Source organism: Rana temporaria, chromosome 1, assembly GCF_905171775.1.
Source record: "Rana temporaria chromosome 1, aRanTem1.1, whole genome shotgun sequence".
NCBI classification, from domain to species: Eukaryota; Metazoa; Chordata; class Amphibia; order Anura; family Ranidae; genus Rana; species Rana temporaria.
In genome coordinates this window covers 658,637,365-658,663,975 of record NC_053489.1, presented here as the reverse complement: position 1 = coordinate 658,663,975, position 26,611 = coordinate 658,637,365, and the positions used below count along the sequence as shown (strand labels likewise).

At 43.5% G+C, this 26,611-nt stretch overlaps 1 protein-coding gene across 1 annotated transcript in view; it reads left to right on the top strand.

Moving 5' to 3' along the window:
* Window positions 1–20,557, top strand: part of LOC120944265 (vomeronasal type-2 receptor 26-like) — a 28,731-nt gene extending 8,174 nt beyond the window's left edge. The window contains exons 3-5 of the mRNA XM_040358276.1: window positions 9,067–9,294; window positions 12,652–12,775; window positions 19,653–20,557. Of these exons, the coding sequence (XP_040214210.1) occupies window positions 9,067–9,294; window positions 12,652–12,775; window positions 19,653–20,557 (1,257 nt within the window). The remainder of the gene's footprint in view (window positions 1–9,066; window positions 9,295–12,651; window positions 12,776–19,652) is intronic.
* Window positions 20,558–26,611: the final 6,054 nt, after the last annotated feature.

Here is a 26,611-nt window from a genome sequence, read left to right as displayed (position 1 = left end):
GAAGAGCCATTGATCGGCTCTTCCTCACTCGTGTCTGAAAGACACGTGTAGAGGAGAGCCGATCGGCGTCTCTCCTGACAGGGGGGTTTACGCTGATTGTTCACCAGCACAGCCCCACCTCGGATGCCCACACTGGACCACCAGGGAAGCCACCTAGACCACCAGGAAAGCCTTCAACATGTGGATGGCCAGGTACATCCCCCATGGCCATCCACATGTTCCGAAACATGCCATACATATGCCAATCAGTGCTGACAAATGGGCACTGACTGGCACCACAATAGTGAAGTAGTAAAACCAGTGATGCCCAGCAATGCCACCCACCAGTAATCAGTGCCACTTATCCGTGCCCGTCCATGCCCATCAGTGCCCACCTATCAGTGCCCATCTGTGCCACCTATCAGTGCCACCCATATGTACCCATCAGTGCCACCCATATGTACCCATCAGTGTCACCCATAAGTACCCATCAGTGCTGCCTATAAGTGCACATCAGTGCTGCCTATGAGTGCCCATCAGTGCTGCATACCAGTGCCACCAATCAGTGCCCATCAGTGCCGCCTATCAGTGCCCATTATCAGTGCCCTTCAGTGCAGCCATATCAGTGTCCATCATTGAAGAAGAAAACGTATTTATTTACAAAAAAAATTAACAGAAACAAATAAAAACTTTTTTTTCAAAATTTTCGGTCTTTTTATTCATTGCACAAAAAAAAAAAATCGCATAGGTGATCAAATAGCACCAACCGCTCTATTTGTGGGAAGAAAATGATAAAAAAAAATTGGGTATAGTGTTGCATGACTGCGCAATTGTCATTCAAATTGCAACAGCGCAGAAAGCTGAAAAATGGCTTGGGCAGGAAGGTGCGTAAATTCCCGGTATTGAAGTGGTTAAAAATATTAAAATTAAGAATGTTTACAAAAAAAGAAAGGGGTAAGCAAGGAACATAAGAGCTCATTCACACAGGGGCAAAATGACTTCTAGCACGACTTTGGGAGGCAACTTGGACACGACTTAAGTATGAATCATCAGGCAACTTTCAAGGCAACTTCAAGCCGCCTCCAGGACAGGAGGCTTTCCAGTGGCCAATCAAACAACAATCAGCTCTGGGGGAGGGAGGGGGAGGGAGGGGTTTGCCTGAGAAATGTATGTTATCTTCCTGTATTGTTGCTTCAGTTAAGACTGATCTGACTACTGAGCAGGGCTGGCGCTAGCAATAGGCGGGTCAGGCGACTGCCTATGACGCCAGGGTAGGGAGGGCGGCAAAATCCGGATTCTCAGCCACTTGCTGGGGATTCTGATTTTTTAAATACTTGCAGGGATGGCCGGCGTCACCATCCATAAGGCAGCATGGGCGTCTTATTGTGCCAGGCTAGGGGGGCAGATAAATTGCGCCTGTGAAGATATCCCAGCGCTCTGTGTGAAAACAGTTGGCTCTCTCCGCCCCTGTTCTGTCAGCCTGCTATCTCCGGGACCACTCCGCCCTAGCAGCATCAGTAATAAGAGGAGGGGAGAGAGCCGGGACAAGGAGCAGCCCGGAAGTGCTGCATTAACATGGAGCCGGATGAGATGAAACTGGAAGCCCTGCATGTAACCCTGACTGGGCTTGCCGCGATTTCCCCTCCCTCCTTTTCCTCCTCCTGGATCGTCAGAGATCTGCTGTGGGAGAACAGGCAGCAGCGTCGCTCTCACTGAGATAAGTCCACCACCACCGCTGGCTCAGGTAGTGAAAAACAAACAGGCAGCACGCTCAGCTGAATTAACAAAAATACTTGAATCTGCTATCTGCATTGTGTACACAGGGGGACAGATGTGCGGTGGGGGGGATGCAGTGGTGAACAGAGGTGTTGGGGGATACAGTGGGAAACAGAGGTGCGGGGGGGATACAGTGGGGAACAGAGGTGCGGCGGGGATACAGTGGGGAACAGAGGTGCTGGGGGGATACAGTGGGGAACAGAGGTGCGGGGGGGTTACAGTGGGGAACAGAGGTGCGGGGGGGGGGATACAGTGGGGAACAGAGGTGCGGGGGGATACAGTGGTGAACAGAGGTGCAGGGGGATACAGTGGTGAACAGAGGTGCGGGGGGGATATAGTGGAAAACAGAGGTGTGGGGGGGAAACAGTGGAGAACAGAGGTGCAGGAGGGAAAAAGTGGAGAACAGAGGTGTGGGGGGGATACAGTGGAGAACAGAGGTGCAGGGGGGGATACAGTGGAGAACAGAGGTGTGGGGGGGATACAGTGGAGAACAGAGGTGTGGGGGGGGGGATACAGTGGAGAACAGAGGTGCTGGGGGGATACAGTGGAAAACAGAGGTGCGGGGGTGATACAGTGGAGAACAGAGGTGCGGGGGGATACAGTGGAGAACAGAGGTGCGGGGGGGATACAGTGGAGAACAGAGGTGCGGGGGAGATACAGTGGAGAACAGAGGTGTGGGGGGGGATACAGTGGAGAACAGAGGTGCGGGGGGGATACAGTGGAGAACAGAGGTGTGGGGGGGATACAGTGGAGAACAGAGGTGCGAGGGGATACAGTGGAGAACAGAGGTGCGGGGGGATACAGTGGAGAACAGAGGTGCGAGGGGATACAGTGGAGAACAGTGGTGCGGGGGGATACAGTGAAAAACAGAGGTGCGGGGGGGGATACAGTGGAGAACAGAGGTGTGGAGGGGATACAGTGGCAAACAGAGGTGCAGGGGAGGATAAAGTGGGGAACAGAGGTGCGTACGGGGGGAGATACTGTGGGGAACAGAGGTGTGAGGGGGGACAGGCATTCATTTACTAGAAGACTGTAAAGCATTGTCAGTGTATCTGTCTGCTCATACAGACAGGCAGTTACACAGTTAGCCTGTCTATATACTACCCTACTGTACCTGTGGACCACGGCTGGCGTGAGGAAGCAAGCCGGTGCCACCACTATTTGTCTTTAGGCCAGGTCCAGAGGCACAGGTGTGAGCCTGTGGACCACCGCTCAAGAAATAGGTGGAGAGGCGCCGCAAAAATCTCCACCTCCGCCCCCTCCATCGTATACACGTACAGGACAAAGGGGATGAAGTCAGGGGCGGAGCCAATGGGGGGTGGCAAAATGAGGTTTCGCCTAGGGTGTCAAAAACCCTTGCACCAGCCCTGATACTGAGGCAACTTCCATTGAAATCAATGGGTACAAGTTGCCTAGAAGTTGGATTGAAGTAGTACAGGAACCCTTTCTAAAGTCGGAGTGACATTAAGACGGCTCTCATTCACTCCCATTCATTTTCTCGACCGCGCAACTTGGGGAAACTTGGGGCGACTTGAAGTCGGATCCCAGGTCGCCCCAGTGTGAACCAGCTTTTAGGTTGGGGAGAAAAGCTAAATGATACTGGATGCCTTCCCCCCAGGAAATGAGGAGGACTTTATCTGAATTCTTCAGCTTTCATTGCAGTCTGCAGTGACATCAGAGTAAGCAATTTCAGTACAGACCTGTACAACTGTGTTAGGCCGCGTACATACGACCGAGTTTCTCTGCAAAACCCAGCAAGAAAACTGCTTCTTGCCGAGATTCCCGTCCGTGCGTATGAGGCATTCAGGTTTCTCGTCTGGAAATCTGGCCAGAATCTCAATGAGAAAAAAAGAGAACCTGCTTTTTTTTTTCTCGTCGAGATTCTTGTCGGCCTGTTTCCCGACGAGAAACCGGAGAGTGTGTATACTTACCTGTCGCCGTGGAAACGCACGCATGCTCGAAATGACTGTGACGCATGCGCGGTAGCTTCCACGGCATAGGTAGGGTGAAGCAAGATGGCGGCGACGGCATCGAATGTGACGAGCGCATGCTCGTCATACGCGATGACGTCACTGTGTTCTTTCCTTTCAAGAGCACCGCGGTTCTTTTGAAATGAAAGTCAGTAAACTCTGGCGGCAAGAGTTTCTTGCCAAGAATCTCGTCAGGGAAAACGACAGGTTTTTCCTGACGAGATTCTCGGACGTGTGTACGAGGCCTGAAGCCTTGAACACACGACCGAGGAACTCGACGGGCGAAACACATCGTTTTCCTCGTCGAGTTCCTTGTCAGGCTGTCGAGGAACTCGACAAGGCAAGTTTCTCCATTCCCGTCAAGGAAATAGAGAACTTGCTCTATTTCCTTGGCTCGTCGAGTTTCTCAACAGTTTCCTCGACGAAAATGTACACACGACCGGTTTCCTCGGCAAAAAATCATCTCCCAGCAAGTTTCTTGCTGGTTTTTGCCGAGAAACTCGGTCGTGTGTACGAGGCCTCAGACGGAAGGTAAGGCGTGAGTATCACTGGTAAAAAATGACACACCTGCATATTGTTTCCTTTATTTTTATAGATCAGTTATGGTGCTACAGACACTCTACTAAGCAACAGAGCTGTCTACCCCTATCTTCTTCGCACATCATACAACGACAATATTTTTTTTAGTGCTGTAGCAAAGTTACTTAATTATTTTTCATGGAGCTGGGTTGGGATAGTTACTAGTGAAGATGACAATGGAAACAAGAAAAGCCAAATTCTCTCTTCCATTCTTCAACATCAAGGCATCTGTGTTGAATTTATAGCTAGGGTTATTTTGTTAAATCGCTTTCATGTGAGAGATCAAGGCCGATACACGATAAATGACAAAAACAAAGAGATTATTTCCAAGTCAACTGCAAAAGTCATTATATTATGTGGAACCTTCTCCTTCTATATAACTCGTGTTTTGGAAGCTGAAGTCATTCACACAAAAACTTTCATTCTCCCTCCTGCATGGTTCAGCAATAACGATCTACTTCATTATTCCTTTAATGCGTTTAATTGCTGCTTGGGATTTCTGTTTAGCATGGACATTCGAGAAAGGTCTAACACTAGCAGCCTTGGACCGCAGTCAACCAATCCATATCATACAGGGGCAATGAAAGAGTTTCTACATGGCATCAGTTTATACAAGAACCCTCAAGATAAGTTTCTTGAAGATATCTGGATGACACGATTTAGGTGTTTGTCACCAAATAAATATAAAAACAAAGCTTACGAAGCGTTATATAATATAAAACTTTACCCATGTTCAGGACAGGAGAATTTTACATCGATCCCTTACGCTTTATTAAACCTTGATTCCCCCGCTGTATACCATGCATTAAAGACATTAGCACATGCACTGCAAGCAATGATTACATCTTCTGGGAGACCTTATAGGCAAAATACCTCTTGTTTGCCAAAATTTAGATATCAGGTAAATCATAAAAAGTTACAGTATGTGCTTTATATTTGAGAGTTGTTGAACTTTTTTTTTTATTAAAGTGATGTGAACTCAGCTTGATCACCTGTACCCAGGGCCGCCATGAGGAATTATGGGGCCCCTTACACAGCTTCAGGCATGGGCCCCCTGGAGCAGAGAACCAGGGGGCCTCAAATTGAGAAAGCGGGGGAGGTGCCGCCTCTAATTGAGAAAATTAGAAAATTGAGAAGCGGGGGGGGTGCCCTGGGGACCTCTGGGCCCCTTACAAAAGAAAGAAAAACATTATATAAAAAAAGGAAGGGGGGTAGACCTCCAGGCCCCTGGGGACCTCTGGGCCCTTTAATAAAAAGAAAAAAGAAAAAGAAATTAAATAAAAAAATATATATATATATATTTTTAATAAAAACAATTAAAAAAGGGGGGGTGGCCATCCGGGGGCCCTGGGGACATCTGGGCCCTTTAATAAAAAAAAATATATTTAAAAAAAAGGGGGGTTTGCCATCCGGGGACCTGGGGACCTCCAGGTCCCTTACAAAAAAAAAGCGGGTTGCCTCCGGGCCCCTTACAGGTGTTCTGCATGTACCCCGCTGATGGCGGCACTGCCTGTACCTACAGGTTAGTTTATAATAAAGTTTATCTGTAGGTGCAATGAATGTCCCCCAAACTTGTAACATTTAGGAGATATTCAGTTTCTTCAGTCAGTGACGTCACTGGTGCATGCACTCTGAAGTGAAGGCACACTGAATGTGCTGTCAAATCAGAGTCCATGACTCCCATGCGCAATGTGTGGGAGTGACGTCATAATGGCTTGGCCATTCAAATGGCTAGATCCCGTGAACCCGGAGGGAAGACTGGATAAAGATGGAAGCCCTGTCAGTGGTCTCAGCATGTCAGGCCTCGTACACACCACCCAACATGTCCGATGAAAACGGTCCGCGGACCGTTTTCATCGGACATGTCCGCTGGGATCATTTGGTCTGATGTGTGTACACACCATCAGACCAAATTCCCTGCGGACAGACTCCGCGACGTGAGCGCACCAGGAAGTTTAATGCTTCCACGCATGCGTCGAATCACTTCAACGCATGCATTCGATTTCTGGCCAGCGCACATGTCCGATGAGTCGTACTGACCATCGGACATGTCCGACGGACAGGCTTCCAGCGGACAAGTTTCTTAGCATGCTAAGAAACTTTTGTCCGCTAGAAACCTGTCCGCTAGGCCGGGAAACTGTCCGGTCGGCCCTACACATGACCGAACATGTCTGCGGAAACTGGTCCGACGAACCAGTTTCCGCGGACATGTTCGGTCGTGTGTACAAGGACTCACTGGAGGGATGCCTTTTACGGGTAAGTCTGTCATAATGTGCTAGTGTATACTAGTGTTACCCGTTTATAATATTTAAGATTTAATATAAGATTTTAAGATTTTATATATATATATGATGATATGATCAAAGATATGATGTGGGTTAAATAAGAGTTCTTTGACCAAGAGTGAAAGCTTTAACACAATAACATTTATTGGTGAGTAGTTGGTAATCTATGTAATACACAACCATCTATCTATAGTCTACTCTACAACATAGAAGAAAATATTAGGTTAAAATAAAAGAATCACATGAAGGAATACAGAGTATGTTCCTTGAAACATTATTCTACAAACATATTCAGTTACAAGTAAAAGGCAGACCTTTCCCATAATTACCCTTTGAACCAAGGTTCCACTTCCGGACCGCCGCACAACTATATACATTGGCACTTTGAAGAGGGATATCTTGGTTATGGCAGCAGCCATAACCAAGGTATCCATCTCTTCAGGCGGCGGTTCAGTTTACGATAATGGTGGTCTCTGCGGCGGATTTGCCGCAAGTTCACCGTTATCTGCGGTGGAAAAGGGCCCCACCTCCTGCTGCTCCCCCCCCCACCCACCGCTTACCGGAGCCGTCGGTAGCAGCAGAGGTGATCGGGTCATGTCTCCTGCTGGGTATGGATACGAGTGAGGGGAAGATGGCCCCCAACCGTCTCCATACCATAGCAGTGCGGAAGCGATGTCAAAACATCACTTCAGCCCATAGCTCTTAAAGGGCCATTTTTCAAATGACAACATTTTTTTTATTGCATTTTAGTCTAAATATGAGATCTGGGGTCTTTTTGTTCACAGAACTCATATTTAAGAGGACCCGGCATGCCTTTTTTTATTACAAGGGATGTTTATATTCCTTGTAATAGGAATAAAAGTGACCTAAATTAGAATTTTTTTTTAAAACAGTGCAAAAATAAATGAAATAAAGTAAAATTAATAATAAAAAAAAAGAGGGATCTCATAAAAGAATAGGTGGTTGGCCCTTTCAGAAGAAATAACGGCGCGCTCCACAAGAAGCAACCTTCTAGGCAGCCGCCTGTAGAGACTCAATGAAGTCAATATGCAAGAGGGCAATGTGGTACTCCATACAAATACATATTTCTCAGTATCTCCTAGATATGCCATTATTGACAACTGTTAATTTTGACAAAACGGTTATCTTGTTAGACGGAAGCCATAATTAACCATATTTTGTTTCCGCATTATCCCTCCCTGGGTAGCTAACTTGTTCCCAGTAGTAGGCTGAAATGGAGCTGTCAGGAAAACTGAAAATTTGATATCAAATACCGCAATTTTCCTTTCCTGATGAGTCAGCACAGACTCCCACCCAGGTGCGGAAATAGACTTATGGAATGCTGGTCTGAGGGCGGGAGTCAAATTTATGAGTTAGGTCCTGCAGGTGGGGGTATGGGTGGAGCATACCCAGTTGTAGGCCGACATAGAGCTCGTCAGGAAAGCAAAATTGTGGTACGTATGTGATATTACATTTTTTTTTTCTAATTGGTCGATATTGATTTAGGATGTGGTATACAATTTTATACCAGCCTGCATTCTAGTTTGTCAACTATCAATCATCCACATGTCCTCTATTCATACATCACTTTCCATTCATAGAATCTGTAGTAAGGCTTCAATTTATGGGGGAGGTGGGTGGTTAGTGGTCGATGGTCCTAATGAAGATACGGCATCCCTTGATGTAATTGAAGGAAGGGATTGGGGAATATGGGATTATTGCGGTGCCAGCAAATAGAAACCAAAACACATTAGATAATATAAAAATAAAAAAGTTTTATTGATTACAAAAAGATAAAATTGGGTTCAAGCATTATAACAGAGCAAATCGGAACGTGGGAGCAAAACATAGAGATACAGGTCAAAGATCAAGTCCTGTATCTCTATGTTTTGCTCCCACGTTCCGATTTGCTCTGTTATAATGCTTGAACCCAATTTTATCTTTTTGTAATCAATAAAACTTTTTTATTTTTATATTATCTAATGTGTTTTGGTTTCTATTTTCTGGCACCGCAATAATCCCATATTCCCCAATCCCTTCCTTCAATATGGGGGAGGTGGATGGTGCATAGGAGGGCACTTGTGATGGGTGCCTATCACAGCTCCCTTGGCTCCATTAACGCCAAGTGCGCTGAAAGATTGTGGTGGCAGGGGTGGGGGATCAGAGGAGACAGCAGCACAATGGACATGTGACATCAACTGTAAGTACAGGCGTGCGTACAGGGTGTGCCTAAGTACACCTATACTTAGGATTTAACGTAATATGCTCCCAATCAACTGTCTCCCACCATCAGAGCCTCCTCCCTGTGACAGCAGGTGGCGTTATTGCGTGTTTGAGCTTTGGGGTGCACACCCTAACGTAATAGGCTGCTCACACCTTCGACTGTATATTTTGTCCCTTGTGTAGTTTTCTTTTTTTTCTTTTAGTAAACCTAGGCTTTCATTGGAAAAGTACATTCAACAATCTTTTTACTCTAGCTGGATAAATATTTAAGACACGTTGAATATGATGATAAATTGGAGAAAAGACAGTACTATGATGAAAATGGAGAAATGAAGACAGTCTACTATATTTATAACTTGGTAACTTCCCATAATGAGCTTAACAGTTATAGGCATGTGGGTTCATACACCCCATGGGCTCCACCAGATAAGCAGCTTTTTATCAATTTACCAGCAATTACCTGGAAAAGTGATTCTCGGCAGGTAAGTCACTTATATTGGCTTTCACCTTTTGCTCTTTAACCACTTCCACTCTGGAAATTTTACCCCCCCTTCATGACCAGGACATTTTTTCCGATACTGCACTGTGTTATTTTAACTGTCAATTGTGCGGTCGTGCAACGTTGTACCCAAATAAAATCAATGTCCTTTTTTTTCGCAAATAGAGCTTTCTTTTGGTGTTATTTGATCACCTCTGCGGTATAATTTTTTTGCATTATAAACCAAAAAACAGTGGGCCAGATTCACAGTGCAAGTAAGCCGGCGTATCTACTGATACACCGGCGTACTTTCAAATTTGCAGCGTCGTATCTTTAGTTTGAATCCTCAAACCAAGATACGACGGCTTCTGGCTTCGATCCGACAGGCGTACGGCTTCGTACGCCTTCGGATCGTAGGTGCAATACTTTGGCGCCCGCTGGGTGGAGTTTGCGTCGTTTTCCACGTCGGGTATGCTAATTAGCTTTTTCCGGCAATCCACAAAGGTACGCGCGGCCGTCGCATTCTCTTACGTTCTCGCTAGTCGGCTTTTCCCAGTGTATAGTTAAAGCTGCTATTATGTGGCGTATAGATAGACTTGCCATGTTAAAGTATGGCCGTCGTTCAGGCGTCAAATTAAATTTTTTATTTTTTTTGCGTAAGTCGTCCGTGAATAGGAAAGGACGTCACTCACATTTTAAGTTCAAAACATGACGTTGGTGCGACGTCATTTCGCGCAAAGCACGGCGGGAAATTCCAAAACGGAGCATGCGCAGTTCAATCGGCGCGGGGACACGCTTCATTTAAATGAATCACGCCCCCTACCCGTCCAATTTGAAATACGTGCCGAGAAATACACTACGCCGCCGTAACTTAAGGCACAAAATCTTTGAGGATTTCAAAATACGCCAGGTAAGGTACGGCGGCGTAGCGTATCGCTGATACGCTGCGCCTGGGCAATTCTATGTGAATCTGGCCCAGTATTTCTGCTACAAAACATACCCAATAAACAAAATATTTAAATCTAATTTCTTCATCAATTTAAGCCAATATGTATTCTGCTACATGTTTTTGGTAAAAACAAATCCCAATAAGCGTATATTGATTGATTTGCACAAAAGTTATGGGATATATATATATATATATATATATATATATATATATATATATATATATATATATATATATATATATATATATATATATTACTAGTAATGGCAGTGATCAGCAACTTATATTGGGACTATAATAATGTGGTGGACAAATTGAACACCTAACTGACACTTTTGGTAAAGTTACTTCTGGTTACTGATGATTTCAAAAAGAGGGCAGAGATAGATATTGAACAGAACAGGCGACAAAGGGGATCCCTGAGGGACTCCGCATGATACCGTGCGTTTTTCAGAAGTGAAAGGACCAAGTTTCACTGTTTGTGATTGGTTTTCCAAGAAGGAGGAGAACCACGCTAAATCACATTCTGCGACTCCGGCTACTTCAACTAGCCGTGTCAGCAATAATTTGTGGTCTACCGTATCGAAAGCTGCGCTTAGGTCCAGCAGTACAAGAAGACAAGATTCTCCTTCGTCTGCGGGCCTCTAGGGCGTTATCCCATATTTTGAGCAGTGCTGTTTCCGTCCCGTGACCAGGACGGAAACCGGACTGGAATGGGTCAAGTAATTTATGGGTGTCCAGATGACGTTGTAGATGTTGTACAACTTCTTTCTCCATTACCTTGGAGAAGACATTTAGGCCTGTTATAGGACGACGGTGGTTAGGGTCTTTGAGGTCGAGGGTGTTTTTTTTTAGAATGGGTTTGATTATACCTTGTTTCAGCAAGGGTGGCACCATGCCCTCCTTGAATGACTGGTTTATGAGCTGCATGATTGCAGGTGCCAAAATATCGGCACATTCTTTCAGCAGTTTGGTGGGGATGATATCATTGGGCGCTGTGCTATTTCGCAGCGTCTCAATGATATTTTTAGTGGCATCGATGGTAATGCGTTTTAGAGTGAAATAAGATGATTGCGGTGTAATTATGGGGGTATTAGGTTTGTGATTTAGGGGGGGTGGAGGTTCTTTTTTGCCGAATACTTTCACAGATTCTTTCAATTTTATTGATGAAAAAATCCGATAATTTGTTGCAAAATTCTTGTGAATCGGAACTAGGGGCTTCTAGACAGACTGGGTTCATGGTCTTGGTGACTAGATTGAAGAGTTCACGGGGGCGGTTTAGGGCATTAGTGATAATATTGGAAAAATTGTTTTTTTTGGCAATAAAGATTTCTTTATGGTATTTTTTTGTTATCATCTTATAAATAGTGTGGTTTTCCTCTGAAGAGCTTCTTTTCCAGGCTGCTTCAGCTCTTCTGTGCTCTTGTTTTAGCAACAACAACTAGTCATTAAACCAGCTGGAGTTGTTTTTGCGGATGCATGTTTTGCGTTTAGGCGCTACTAAGTCGGCTGACTGTAGTAGAGCCTTGTTTATAGCATCAAGAGTTTCTGTGGCTGTTTGATGTAGTTGGATTGTTTTTATTTGTTCCCTAATGTAGTTTTGAAGAGTTCTGAATGGAGCTTCTTCTGAGATCTAGTCCAGTGTGTTGTCACTGGTTTTAACGTTTTTTTAGAGGGGGCATTTATGGTAATTGTAAATTAAATAGCATGGTGATCTGTCCATGGTTGCGGTTCGTTTTCCCGCATATTGATTTCCAGATCTTGTCTGAAAATGAGATCGAGCGTGTGACCTGAAGCATGTGTGGGCCCACATACTAGTTGCTGCAGACCTAATCCTTTCAAATGGTCAATGCAGGCGTCGGCGACGGGGTCCTGTGAGGAGTTAGCCCAGAGGTTAAAATCTCTGGTAAGTCTCCCTGCTGTCAGAGGATAATGTTGCAGTGAGGAGAACTCCCCCATCCACCTTGAATGTGTGGATGGGGAAATTGAGTTTATTTTTTTCGTTCAACCCATCGGTTGATTTTAAAGAAAACTGACTCATCTATGAGCTCACCTTTTTGATGACCAAGGAACTATTCTATGGTTACTTACTTGTTTGGGTGTAAATATCCTATTAATAATGCTAAAGTGTACAGTTGTATAGAAGGGTACTGCATCCAGTATATATATATATATATATATATATATATATATATATATATATATATATATATATATTTAATACCATACTAAAAACAATAACTTTCTCCTTTCCAAGTGGAAATTCCGACCATATGTACAAGGCATTACACTCATTAAACAAATACAGTATATGAATAGACAATAGTCATGGTTTATTTACAATGGTTTGCAAAATGTAAAACAATTGAAATAAAAAAAAGGTATGTTTACTTGATATTTTACATCTTGCAGGTTCCGAGATCTCAATGTTCTGAAAACTGTCCACCTGGTAAAAGAAAAACAAAGAATGATATGCCGCAAATCTGCTGTTATGACTGTGTACAGTGTTCTGAAGGAGAAATCTCCAATGTGACTGGTATGTATACAGGGTGTAAACATAAATAAACATCCATGATAAATTATGTATTAATAAATATAATAGCAGCTATACTTAACTTACAACTTGGCTCCCACCAGTGTTGCCTTAGTGAGGGTGATGTCACTGGCCTTCTGGTGAAATTCTGGCAAAGCTGAGGATTCTACATTTGATGAAAAGACCATCCAGTACTGTCCTAGAGAAGAGATTTGGCATCCTCAGCATTCACAGGGTCTCAGAGGTTGGAGTTTAAGTTAAATGTATAAATTTAGTATATATTTCAATTAGGGCTGGGGAAATTAAAGATTAATTCCTCAATTAATCTTTAATTTTTTTGATCGATCAAAATTCTTTTGATCGATCAAAATTCTTGACGTCACTGGACAGCCTGGACAGTGAGACTTACCCTGCTGGATGCGAGCAAACTGCACCCATTGGGTTGAGGTACCTTTGCATCTGTGGAGCAGGAGGATGCATCAGGCTCCATCAGGGGAAGGGGGCAAAAATAACCATCGTTTTCCTGTCCTAAGCAGTTTTGTGCAGACGATTCTTTGATTATCGCCAACTTCTGTTCTGTTCGAAAGACTGTTCAGTTCTTCAGGGTATATTGTCAATAAAATGCGATCATGACTGGCTAAAGTGATGCCTCCTTGCCTACTATAAAGTAACTGACAGTGAATATACTAGATACGTTTTATAATTAAAGTTAAATTAACTTTCTACGTTTTTCTAAAAGTTTAATAAGAAAAAATTACTTACCGTATTTGCCGGCGTATAAGAGGTTTTGGGATATACTCGCCGTATAAGACTACCCCCTTCCTACTAGTCATGCCTCGCCTCATGGTGCCACCATTACATGCCAGACTGTGCCACTACATGCCAGGCTGTGCCACTACATGCCAGACTGTTCCCCATTACATGCCAGACTATGCCCCATTACATGCCAGACTGTGCCCCATTACTTGCCAGACTGTGCCCCATTACATGCCAGACTGTGCCCCATTACATGCCAGACTCGCTGAGCAGACCTGGGGGGTTTTCTGCCCTTGTAAATCAGTTATTCCACTGTTTGGTAAAGTATATCAAAAGCCCTTAACTTATCCTAAGACATTCAGACATGCAGAATTGCGGCCGTACGTTTTTTCAAAAGCCGCGCCTCCTACGTCTTCTGTTCCGTGATAGGCGGAACACTCAGCTTCCCAGGAGGCACTGTGTTCAGTGTTCGCCTATCACGGAGGCCCTCTCGTCCGAGGGCGAGAGGGCCTCCGTGATAGGTGGACACTAAACACGGGACGAGAGGGCCTCCGTGATAGGCGGACACTAAACACAGTGCCTCCTGGGAAGCTGAGTGTTCCGCCTATCACGGAACAGAAGACCTAGGAGGCGCGGCTTTTGAAAAAAAAGTACGGCCGCGATTCTGCATGTCTGTAGGATAAGGTAAGGTTAGGTTACCGGTGTATATAAGACGACCCCCGACTTTTAAGAAGATTTTAGGGGGTTAGAAAGTCGTCTTATACGCCGGAAAATACGGTATGTCAGTGCTACAGTTTGAATTTAAAATGTATTTGTGTGAACTGTGAAGTTAAGTCATGGATTGTGGAAACTAACTAGTGTCGGGTGATTGTATATAGTGTATACCACATTTACCACTGACTAATGCAGAGTTGCAAGGAGATCAGCTAAAACTAGTTGGATCTGTATGTGCGTTATAATTAATCGAAATTAGTCGATTAATCGATTAATAAAAAAATCGATTAATCGAACACGAAAATTGTAATCAGTAACAGCCCTAATTTTTTCAATCTTACTTGTCAGGTGTTTGTTTTTTCTATACATAATACATGGATTTCCATGGTAGGGTGGGCCAATAATGAATAAGCAAAGCCTGAATTTTGGTTCAAGGCACACTTTGAATCCAGAAAGAATTATAGCATTTTTGAAATTAGTGCTCAGAACATTTCCTTAAGAATCTAGCACCAAAATCATAAGATAGTGTAGTCTTCATCAACTGAAGAAAATGGGTTTCATATAGTTGAAACAGGCCATTTTCCAGCAGGCCATTTAAAAAAAAGAAAGAAAAAGGTTGACAGGAAAATGTAAATGAGCAGGAAATGCTTTTGTTTTCTGTCTAAAACGTTACTGTTTTTTGAAGCCTTTTAGAGCTCTAATAGGTTTCAAAAAAGGTGAGCTGCGAGCACAGAGCATTGCACTCAGAGTTCACCCAGGTGTGTTAGAACAGAGAATAAATATTTGCTGTTCTAACACCTTTGATGGGCACAGTGGTGGCATTTGATGGGCACAATGGCAGTATTTGATGGGCACAGTGGCAGCATTTGATGTGCACAGTGGCGGCAATTGATGGGCACAGTGGCTGCGTTTGATGGGCACAGTGGCTGCGTTTGATGGACACAGTGGCTGCGATTGATGGGCACAGTGGCTGCTTTTGATGGCACAGTGGCGGCATTTGATGGGCACAGTGGTAGCATTTGATAGGGCACATTGGCTGCGTTTGATGGGGCACAGTGGCTACGTTTGATGGGGCAGTGGCTGCGTTTGATGGCACAGTGGCTTCAATTTATGGGCACGATGGCTGCATTTGATGGCACAGTGACTGCAATTGATGGCACAGTGGCTGCATTTGATGGCACAGTGGCTGCGTTTGATGGCACAGTGGCTTCAATTTATGAGCACAATGGCTGCATTTGATGGCACAGTGACTGCAATTGATGACACAGTGGCTGCAATTGATGGCACAGTGGCAGCAATTGATGGGTGCAGTGGCTGCAATTGATGGGTGCAGTGGCTGCAATTGATGGGCACAGTGAGGCTGCAATTTATGTGTTCTGAATTTTTCAGTTTGCGCCCCCCCCAAAATTTTGAACACCAGCCGCGCCACCACTGGTTGAGGTAGCACAACATTAATAACCAAAAAAAAGGTACCCTCAAAATTCATGTATTCATGGATTTTAAGAAAAAAAAAACCTGCTCGAAAAAAGAAGAATAAAAAGTGGGGTCCCCCACAAAATGCAAACCTTTATACAAGCCTACAGCCTGGCTGGCTGTGAAAGAAGTGTTTCCTGTAACACACCATCCTGAATCACACCAGGTCATCTGCCCTGAACATGAGTAGGGTACCTTGCCAGAGGGGACCTCCCTGGCACAGCACCTTGTCTTCATGTTAAATCACCCTGGCCCAGTTGTTGTAGGGGTCTGTGGGTGAGGCCTTATCACAAGATGGAACCCACCTTTATAAATAATGGGGCCACCAGATACACCAATCCCCCACATGAATTAGTAAGGGGTACATAGCACCCCTACTCATTCACAACAAATGTAAATAGTAAATAAACATTCCACATGCCTAGATAAAACCTAAAAGACCCACTGTGTAAATCCATGGTATATCACATTATCCAGCTCCTCTTTAATCATGATAAATAGCGCCAGACAATCGCCAAAAGAAAAGATACCCTGGGCCTAATTCACTAAGAATAAGGAGAGAAAGTAGTCACTCTCCATTTAGTTACTCACAAATAAGCCAATTAAGACCTCAACTAGGTGAACATGCAAATGGAAAAGTGAGTAAGTGAGCATTAGTAAATTCCAATTTGGCATAGTTACGGTTCCATATCTGGCAATTGGCAATGAGTTCCCTATATGGAACTGCACTTCAGTATTTAGCTATGATCATGAGTGTACATGTATGCCAATAAACCATTCTTATATGGGGTGTGCTCTACCTTGTGTGCAGCTATTTATTTATATTACAAGTATTGTGCATAGTTTGTTTTCTTATTTTGCTAACAAATGCTGTTGTGAATGATTATTACAGAGTAATGTCTGCTATTCCGTAAGATTACATGTATTTATCATTTTACAGTTACATAGCTGTTATATCGTCATTTGTTTTTTTTGTTAAATATATTTTTTTAGGAGACTACAGAGTTCTAATTATCTATGTTCATTCTTTAACTGCTTGCCGACCAGCCGCCGTAGAATGATTCTACGGCGGCAGGTCGGCTCTCCTGCGCGAGAGCCCGTCATGCTACGTCGGCTCTCCCACAGGCTAGCAGGGGCGCATGCGCGTGCCCCCCGCTCGCCCCCGACTCCCTTGCGTGTGCCCGGCAGGCGGGGACCGGGAGCTGTGTAAACACACAGCTCCCGGTCCTGTCAGGGGGGGAAATGCTGATCCTCTGTTCATACAATGTATGAACAGAAGATCAGTGTTTCCCCTAGTGAGGCCACCCCCCCTTACAGTAAGAACACACCCAGGGACATACTTAACCCCTTCCCCGCCCCTAGTGTTAACCCCTTCACTGCCAGTGGCATTTTTATAGTAATCCAAAGCATTTTTATAGCACTGATCGCTATAAAAATGCCAATGGTCCCAAAAATGTGTCAAAAGTGTCCGAAGTGTCGGCCATAATGTCGCAGTACCGACATTACTAGTAAAAAATAAATATTAATAAAAATGCCATAAAAATACCCCCTATTTTGTAAATGCTATAACTTTTGCGCAAACCAATCAATAAACGCTTATTGTGATTTTTTTTTACGAAAAATATGTAGAAGAATATGTATCAGCCTAAACTGAGGAAACATTTTTTTTTTTAGATATTTTTGGGGGATATTTATTACAGCAAAAAGTAAAAAAATATTCATTTTTTTCAAAATTGTCGCTATATTTTTGTTTATAGCGCAAAAAATAAAAACCGCAGAGGTGATCAAATACCATCAAAAGAAAGCTCTATTTGTGGGAAAAAAAAGACGCCAATTTTGTTTGGGAGCCACGTCGCACGACCGCGCAATTGTCAGTTAAAGCGACGCAGTGCCGAATCGCAAAAAGTACTCTGGTCTTTGACGAGCAATATGGTCCGGGGGTTATGTGGTTAATCATACTAAACCAGTGTTTCTCAATTCCAGTCCTCAAGGCGCACCAAAAGGTCTTGTTTTCAGGCTTTCCATTATTTTGCACAGGTGATTTGATCAGTTTGACTGCCTTAGTAATTACCACAGCCATTTCATCTGAGGGAAAACCTGAAAACACGACCTGTTGGTGCGCCTTGAGGACTGGTTTCGTGAAACATTGTACTAAATAATTATGCAAGTCTAATCATACTCAGCACATTGGCCTAGTGGTCTGCACTGATGCACTAAGGTCATGAGTTCAAATCCCAATCATGCTGTGTGTTCACTAGTGTTTGAGTATTTTATCTCTACACAATAATATTTTTGCTAAATAACATACCATTGTATACAATTGAGCATGCAAATTATGGAAACAAGCACTGTGGCAATTAGGGGTTAGCCTATTTTCAGCATATTATGCTGTTTACAATTAAAGCAGGTTATACCTTGCTTGGGATTTAAACCCATGGTCAAGCATCTTTTCAGGTAGGAGTGCAACCCACTAAGCCATTGAGATGAGTACAAGCATTCATAGAATATAGAATAGTACAATGATTAACAAATGAACATAGATCAAGAGACTCTATAGTCTCCTAAAATACAAATGTATCATTGCTAAATCATCAAAAATTGGTAGATGTGACTTGTTTTGCTTCTTTTGCTGATATTATTTAGATTATTATCATTGATTTAAGAGTTATATCTCTATTTTACATATGCCAAACCTGTTTTATGTCTGATTCGTGTTTTATGAAAATGTTGAATTCTATTAGCCAGATTCAGGTAGGGCTGCTTAACTTTATGCTGGCGTAGCGTATGTTATTTACGTTACGCCGCCGCAAGTTAGAGAGGCAAGTGCAGTATTCACAAAGCACTTGCTCCGTAAGTTGCGGCAGCGTAGCGTAAATTGGCTGGCGTAAGCCCGCCTAATTAAAATATGGAAGAGGTGGGCGTGTGTTATGTAAATTATTCGTGACCCCACGTAATTGACGCTTTGAACGAACGGCGCATGCTCCGTCCGTGGACGTATCCCAGTGTGCATGCTCCAAATCACGTCGCAAACAGTCAATGCTTTCGACGTGAATGTAACCTACGCCCAGCCCCATTCACGGACGACTTACGCAAATGACGTAAAACGTGAAAAATTTGATTTGGTCCCGACGTCCATACTTAACATTGGCTGCGCCATCTTTTTGGTGGTTTATCTTTACGCCTGAAAACGCCTATCTAAACGGCGTATCTTTACTGCGACGGCCGGGCGTACGTTTGTGAATAGGCGTATCTTGATGATTTACATATTCTAGGCGTAAATCAGCGTACACGCCCCTATCGACCAGCGTAAATATACAGCTAAGATACGACGGCGTAGGAGACTTACGCCGGTCGCATCTTAGCAACATTTAAGCGTATCTCAGTTTGAGCATACGCTTAAAGTTACGACGGCGTGGATTCGGACTTACGACGGCGTATCTACTGATACGCCCGTCGTAAGTTTCCTAAATCTGGCTATATATGTTCATTTTGTAATCATGGTACTGTAAGTCTTTAAATTCTAGTTTTGATTGTACTCAGCACAGTGGCTTAATCTTTAGCACTCTTAGCTAGCAGCACATTGGCCATGAGTTCAAATCCCACCGGCTCGTTCTAGTGTTGTACGTCACTGTGTTCTTGACGGTCAGAATTTTGTGTGACCGTGTGTATGCAGCACAAGTTTGAGCCAAAATTCCAATCGGAAAAAAATCCACAGTTTTCTTGTTGGAATTTCCGATCGTGTGTACGTGGTATTAGCATAATATTCTGTTATGCACATGGATGATGGTGGATACATACGTTGTAGATCCACCCTTAGATACTAGTTGAGTCTGTTGAGTAAACAATTGAATTCTTTCAATAGATTCTGAATCTTAACACACGGCTTTAGCACTATCAATTTAAAACACAACTATTACTATTCTTTATTTTTTCCTAGATAGCCAAAACTGTATAAAATGTCTGGCGGTGGAGTACGCCAATGACCAAAGGGATCGCTGTATATTAAAACAAGAGGAATATTTGGCTTATTCTGACACTCTTTCCATTATCCTTTTATGCACCTCGGCCCTTTTAACAGTTACTTCTGTTCTAATACTGTTTATATTCACGTTTTACCGGGAAACACCAATTATCAAAGCTAATAACAAGAACCTGAGTTTTATTCTCCTTGTCTCCCTTTCATTGTGTTTCCTCTGTGTATTCTTGTTCATCGGTCGCCCTGCTGATAGCACCTGCATGTTCCGACAAGTCGTATTTGGAATCACCTTTTCCATTTCGGTGTCTTCTGTGCTGGCCAAGACTGTTATGGTCTGCATTGCCTTTAAAGCATCCAGGCCTGGGAGTTTCTGGACAAAACTGATTGGGGTTAAATGTTCTAATTGTATTGTTCTCTTGACTTCTTTTGTAGAAGTTATAATAAGCATTGCCTGGTTGGCTTTTTCACCTCCATATCAAGATGTAGACACACAGACTTACCACAAAAAGATTGTAATTGAGTGCACCGAGGGCTCCACAGTTGCTTTTTATACAGTTCTAGGATATTTAGGATTTTTGGCCTTTCTTAGTTTTTCTGTGGCATTCATAGCCAGAAAATTGCCAGATCAGTTTAATGAAGCCAGGTACATCACCTTCAGCATGCTGGTCTTCTGCAGTGTCTGGATTACTATGATCCCAACCTACCTTAGCACTAAAGGTAAAAACACAGTGGCCGTGGAAATATTTTCCATATTAGCTTCAAGTGCTGGGCTGTTAGGCTGTATTTTTTTCCCAAAATGTTATATTATATTGCTTAAGCCCCAAATGAATAAAAAGATTCATATATCTGAGAAGGTAATCACATGATCCACAATTATATTTCTTTAATATGCACCAGAGTATATAGTTTCCATAAATGCCTGCAAAAGGTTGATTAGCTATCAAATAAACAATAATAATTGTTGATAATCAATCGATGTTGATGATATTATACAATAGGGTTCTTTTCAAATTATTAGACACTTGGGAGTATAGGTACAGGCAGTCAGTTCTCCTTTTTTTCTTTAAAAATACACTGTGCCTACCTATTTGTGTAATTAGACTTATGCCATAGTCGCGATGTATCTTCCATGCATGTGCAGCTAGTTTATCTGGGATTTTGGATTGTAACGCCCTCCTGTTACACATCTGTGAATGTCTTAAGCCCTGTACAGACGACCGGTTAACCGATGAAGCTGACTGATGGTCTGATGTGCCTACACACCATCAGTTAAAAAAACGATCGAGTCCAACGTGGTGACGTAAAACACAACGACGTGCAGAGAAAAATTAAGTTCAATGCTTCCAAGCATGCGTAAACCTTATTCTGCGCATGCGCGGGTTTTTAACCGATGTTTTTGCGTACTAACCATCGGTTTTGACCTATCGGTTAGGCGTCCATCGGTTGAATTTTAAAGCAAGTTCTATATTTTTGGACCAAAGGATAACTGACCGATGGGGCCCACACACGGTCGGTTTGGACCGATGAAAAGGTCCTTCAGTCCGTTTCCATCGGTTTTGACCGACCGTGTGTATGCGGCCTTATACATGAGGAGGATTTGTGGCTTTGTAACTTCTGTGAAACAAAAGTAGTTTGTTCTCTTTTCCTTGAAATTTCAAATAAAAATCATTGGAAGTGAAAAATACACTGTGCCTGTGGCTAACTGACAGTGACTGTATAAAGCCTTTACCTAAATCCCCGAACAATTATACTTATCCATGCAGCATCCCTTTGCTGCTTTTTCCTCTGGTGCTTACTGTCAGGCCTCATTTACACCTGGGCGACGCGTCACATTTTTAACTGTGTTTTTTGGTGCATGACATCATTCAAGTGAATGGGCTGCCCTGCGCACACCAGAAACAAGCCAAAAGAGGTGGTGTACCAGTCTTTCACACTAAGCCAAGCCCATTTTGTGATGTGCAATTTTGCACATTTTCACTTGTTTTGTTGCACAGCAAACTACAGCTACCAGTGTAGCACAACATTAGTTTTGGCATGTGTTCCTGGAATGCCAAAGTGTGAATGGGGCCTCAAGGAGAGCAACAACAAGCAAAGACACAGAATACGAAAATAACGAGAGAGAAAAAGTAAATGGCAAAACAGGTACAGTACTAGACATTCACATCAGAAGGTTTGCCTAGCAGGGAAAATGCATATAGAAGCACAAGTACAAATACTGTCAGGGCCGTCTTTAACCACTTACCCCCCGGACCATATTGCTGCCCAAAGACCAGAGTACTTTTTGCGATTCGGGACTGCGTCGCTTTAACAGACAATTGCGCGGTCGTGCGACGTGGCTCCCAAACAAAATTGGCGTCCTTTTTTTCCCACAAATAGAGCTTTCTTTTGGTGGTATTTGATCACCTCTGCGGTTTTTATTTTTTGCGCTATAAACAAAAATAGAACGACAATTTTGAAAAAAATGAATATTTTTTACTTTTTGCTGTAATAAATATCCCCCAAAAATATATAAAAAAACATTTTTTTTCCTCAGTTTAGGCCGATACGTATTCTTCTACATATTTTTCGTAAAAAAAAATCGCAATAAGCGTTTATTGATTGGTTTGCGCAAAAGTTATAGCGTTTACAAAATAGGGGGTATTTTTATGGCATTTTTATTAATATTTTTTTTACTAGTAATGGCGGCGATCAGCGATTTTTTTTTTGGTATTGCGACATTATGGCGGACACTTCGGACATTTTTGACACATTTTTGGGACCATTGGCATTTTTATAGCGATCAGTGCTATAAAAATGCATTAGATTACTATAAAAATGCCACTGGCAGTGAAGGGGTTAACACTAGGGGGCGGGGAAGGGGTTAAGTATGCCTGGGTGTGTTCTTACTGTGGGGGGGGGGGGGTGGCCTCACTAGGGGAAACACTGATCCTCGGTTCATACAGTGTATGAACCGAAGAAAAGCATTTCCCCTGCTGACAGGAACGAGAGCTGTGTGTTTACACACACAGCTCCCGTTCCCCGCTCTGTACCGAGCGATCGCGTGTGCCCGGCGGCGATCGCGCCCGCCGGGCACACGCACGGGAGTCGGGGGCGAGCGGGGGGCGCGTGCGCGCGCCTCCGGCAGCGCGCGTGCGCCCCTAGTGGCGGCTAAAAGGTAGGACGTCATAATACGTGATCTCGCCTAGGAGAGCCACCTTGTGGACGTATTATGACGGTGCGGCGACGGCAAGTGGTTAAGGCAGAGAAAAAGGGGCAGCTGCCTTGGTCCCCATGATTGTTGTTGGGCCCAAAGCAGCTCCCTTATACTTGCCAAGTTATGCCCCATAAAGGAGGGTAACACAAGCCATCGTATTTTATGTAGCTTACGTTGTACGTGAATATGGCTGGGCGTAGGTTACGTTCACGCCGTAGGCAGTGATCCAATGTATCTTAGGGTGTTGTTCTGACGTGATTCTGAGCATGCGCACAGGGATGCGTCCACGGGACGGCGCATGCGCCATTCATTAAACGTATCTGTCTGGCGCTCGGCCCATCATTTGCATGGGGTCACGCCTCATTTGCATGGCTCTAGCCCACTTCCACCTACGCCGGCTTACGCCTAGGAAACTCAGCGCAGTTTTGAGAGCAAGTGCTTTGTGAATTCTGTGCATGCCTTTCTGCGCTGCGTCGGCGTAGCGTAAAGGAGATACGCTACGGCAGCATAAATGTGTGCCACTGTCTGCGAATCCGGGCCTAAGTGTTTATGGGGTATTGAATTAAATGCAGGGATGTACTGGCCATCTGGACTACCAGGAGTTTCCCGGTGGGCCGATGGCTCGTGGGCCGGCTGTCACTCGTCTGCGACTCTCTACCTCACTCTGAGTCTGTCTGTGTGTGCAACAATGTACGCTAACGCTCCTGCACCCGGCACACAAGCACCAGCCAAAAGCCATCATTGCTGCCACAACTTCACTCCCCCTAAGGCACTTTGTAGTCCTGTCTCGGCGGCGTGACATCACTCACGGCTGAAGGTGGGATGGGATTACGAGGGGAGCATAGAGAGCTGCTGCCCAAGCTCAGCTGCAACCAAGAGGAGCCAACGCCTCTGAGGAGGAACTAGCAACTTCCTTGCAAGTTCAGACAGCACAGGAACAAAGTCAGTGTGTAACGCATTCGCAAGTAAGAAAGAACTAAACTAAACTGATACCATATGGGATGCAGCCATCTGACTGCAGACTGCAGATTAACAATTGACCAGTGACTGTCTGTCTGTGATTTTAGTAAAATGCAGTGTGGGGGGGGGAGGGAGGTAAATGTACAGCCACTGGTCATGATCACTGATGAATGAACTTACTGCCACTGGTCACAGTCACTGATAAATGAATGTACTGTCACTGGTCATGGTCACTGATGAATGAATGTACTGCAACTGCTGGTCATTGTCACTGATAAATTAATGTACTTCCACTGCTGGTCATGGTCACTGATAAATGAATGTACTGTCACTGCTGGTCATGGTCACTGATGAATGAATGTACTGCCACTGCTGGTCATAGTCACTGATGAATGAATGTACTTCCACTGCTGGTCATGGTCACTGATAAATGAATGTACTGTCACTGCTGGTCATGGTCACTGATGAATGAATGTACTGCCACTGCTGGTCATAGTCACTGATGAATGAATATACTGCCACTGCTGGTCATGGTCACTGATGAATGAATGTACGTCCACTGCTGGTTATGGTCACTGATTAATGAATGTAATGACACTGGTCACAGTCACTGATGTATTAAAGTGGGCAGGTCCTGATGAAGTCCAGGGCCGAATTTGTGTCCCAGTCCAGTCCTGATCAAATGCCTTAGTGAAATCCAGATACATTACATTGAAAGGCCTTCCTCTATCCAAATTATAGCTCACCTCCTCGTACAATGTCAAAATGTTGTTCTGTCAAGATGCAGTAGGTCCTCCATGAAGCCACGCTGATTACTACTAATTATAATATTTTCATCAGCAAATTCTTGGATATGGTCCCTTATCATTTCTTCCAATAGTTTACATACTATTGATGTTAGTCTGACTGGACTGTAGTTTCAAAATGTATATCTTGGCTTTTTTTTTTATATTGGTACTACCTTTTTTTGCCAGTCAGCTGGTACCATTCCATTCAAAAAGCTGCCCTTAAAACCTTGGAACCATGATCCAGATATAACATTGTTAAGTTCTTTGAAAACTCTTCGGTGTAGGCCATCAGGTCCTGACTGTTTATTCACATTATGTTTTTCTACACTTTTTGAACAATGGTTTCTGTAAGCCACAACAGTCCATTCAATGTTATCAACATTACTGTCATTTTTATTAGGGCTGTGCAAATTAACTTTTAATTAATCGATTAATCTCTAATTTTTTTGATCGATCAAAATCTCTTTGATCGATTAAAATTCTTTTGATTGGTACTCACCTCTCTGCCGGCTTCTGGGCCTTCAGGGAGTTCCGTCGGAGATCCAGTAACGTCACGGACACCGGAGGGGCTTGCCGTGTCCATCTGAAGGGCTCCTTTGCTGTGCCTTCATATCTGCATGCCGTCGGGACCTTACTATTTGCCACACGCAAGGGCTGTTACACTTCCCTCTATCACTTCCCTCTATCAACCTGGGATTCTACAACCATCCACTGGGAGTTGTGATAGTTCCCTTCATGGGACATCTAAATGCCGACAGACTGATGTTAACCTCTCCTCATCTGGATTCAGCAGTGGTATCGTTGTACACATTTTTATACCAGTATCATACTTAGCTACATGTTTGTATGACTGCTTTTGGTACCGTTTGGTATTACTCGCACCATTTTTACAGCTTATGTAGCTACATCAATTTTATCTCCAGTGCAATATTTATTTGGTTACCTACTTGAAGACTATAAAAGTTTTAATGCTATTCCCATCGAGCGCTGCCTTTGTGTGTTTTTTTGTATCCTGCTATCCATTTTCCAGTGGTTGGTAGCTGCACTGGGAATCAGCCTGCAAGGAGATCAGCTAAAAGTAGTTGGATCTGTATGTGCGTTATAATTAATCGAAATTAGTTGATTAATCGATTAAAAAAACATAACGATTAATCGAACAGAAACATTTTGATCAGTAACAGCCCTAATTTTTATTATACCTCTACTTTTCCTTCATATAAACTGAGGAGAAGAATGTATTTAACCACTTAACCCCCGGACCATATTGCTGCCCAAAGACCAGAGTACTTTTTGCGATTCGGGACTGCGTCGCTTTAACAGACAATTGCGCAGTCGTGCGACATGGCTCCCAAACAAAATTGGCGTCCTTTTTTCCCCACAAATAGAGCTTTCTTTTGGTGGTATTTGATCACCTCTGCGTTTTTTATTTTTTGCGCTATAAACAAAAATAGAGAGACAATTTTGAAAAAAAATGAATATTTTTTACTTTTTGCTATAATAAATATCCCCCAAAAATATATAAAAAAACATTTTTTTTCCTCAGTTTAGGCCGATACGTATTCTTCTACCTATTTTTCGTAAAAAAAATCGCAATAAGCGTTTATTGATTGGTTTGCGCAAAAGTTATAGCGTTTACAAAATAGGGGGTATTTTTATGTCATTTTTATTAATATATTTTTTTTACTAGCAATGGCGGCGATCAGCGATTTTTTTTCGGTATTGCGACATTATGGCGGACACTTCGGACACTTTTGACACATTTTTGGGACCATTGGCATTTTTATAGCGATCAGTGCTATAAAAATGCATTGGATTACTATAAAAATGCCACTGGCAGTGAAGGGGTTAACACTAGGGGGCGGGGAAGGGGTTAAGTATGTCCCTTGTGTGTTCTTACTGTGGGGGGGGGGTGGCCTCACTAGGAGAAACACTGATCCTCTGTTCATACATTGTATGAACAGAAGATCAGCGTTTCCCCC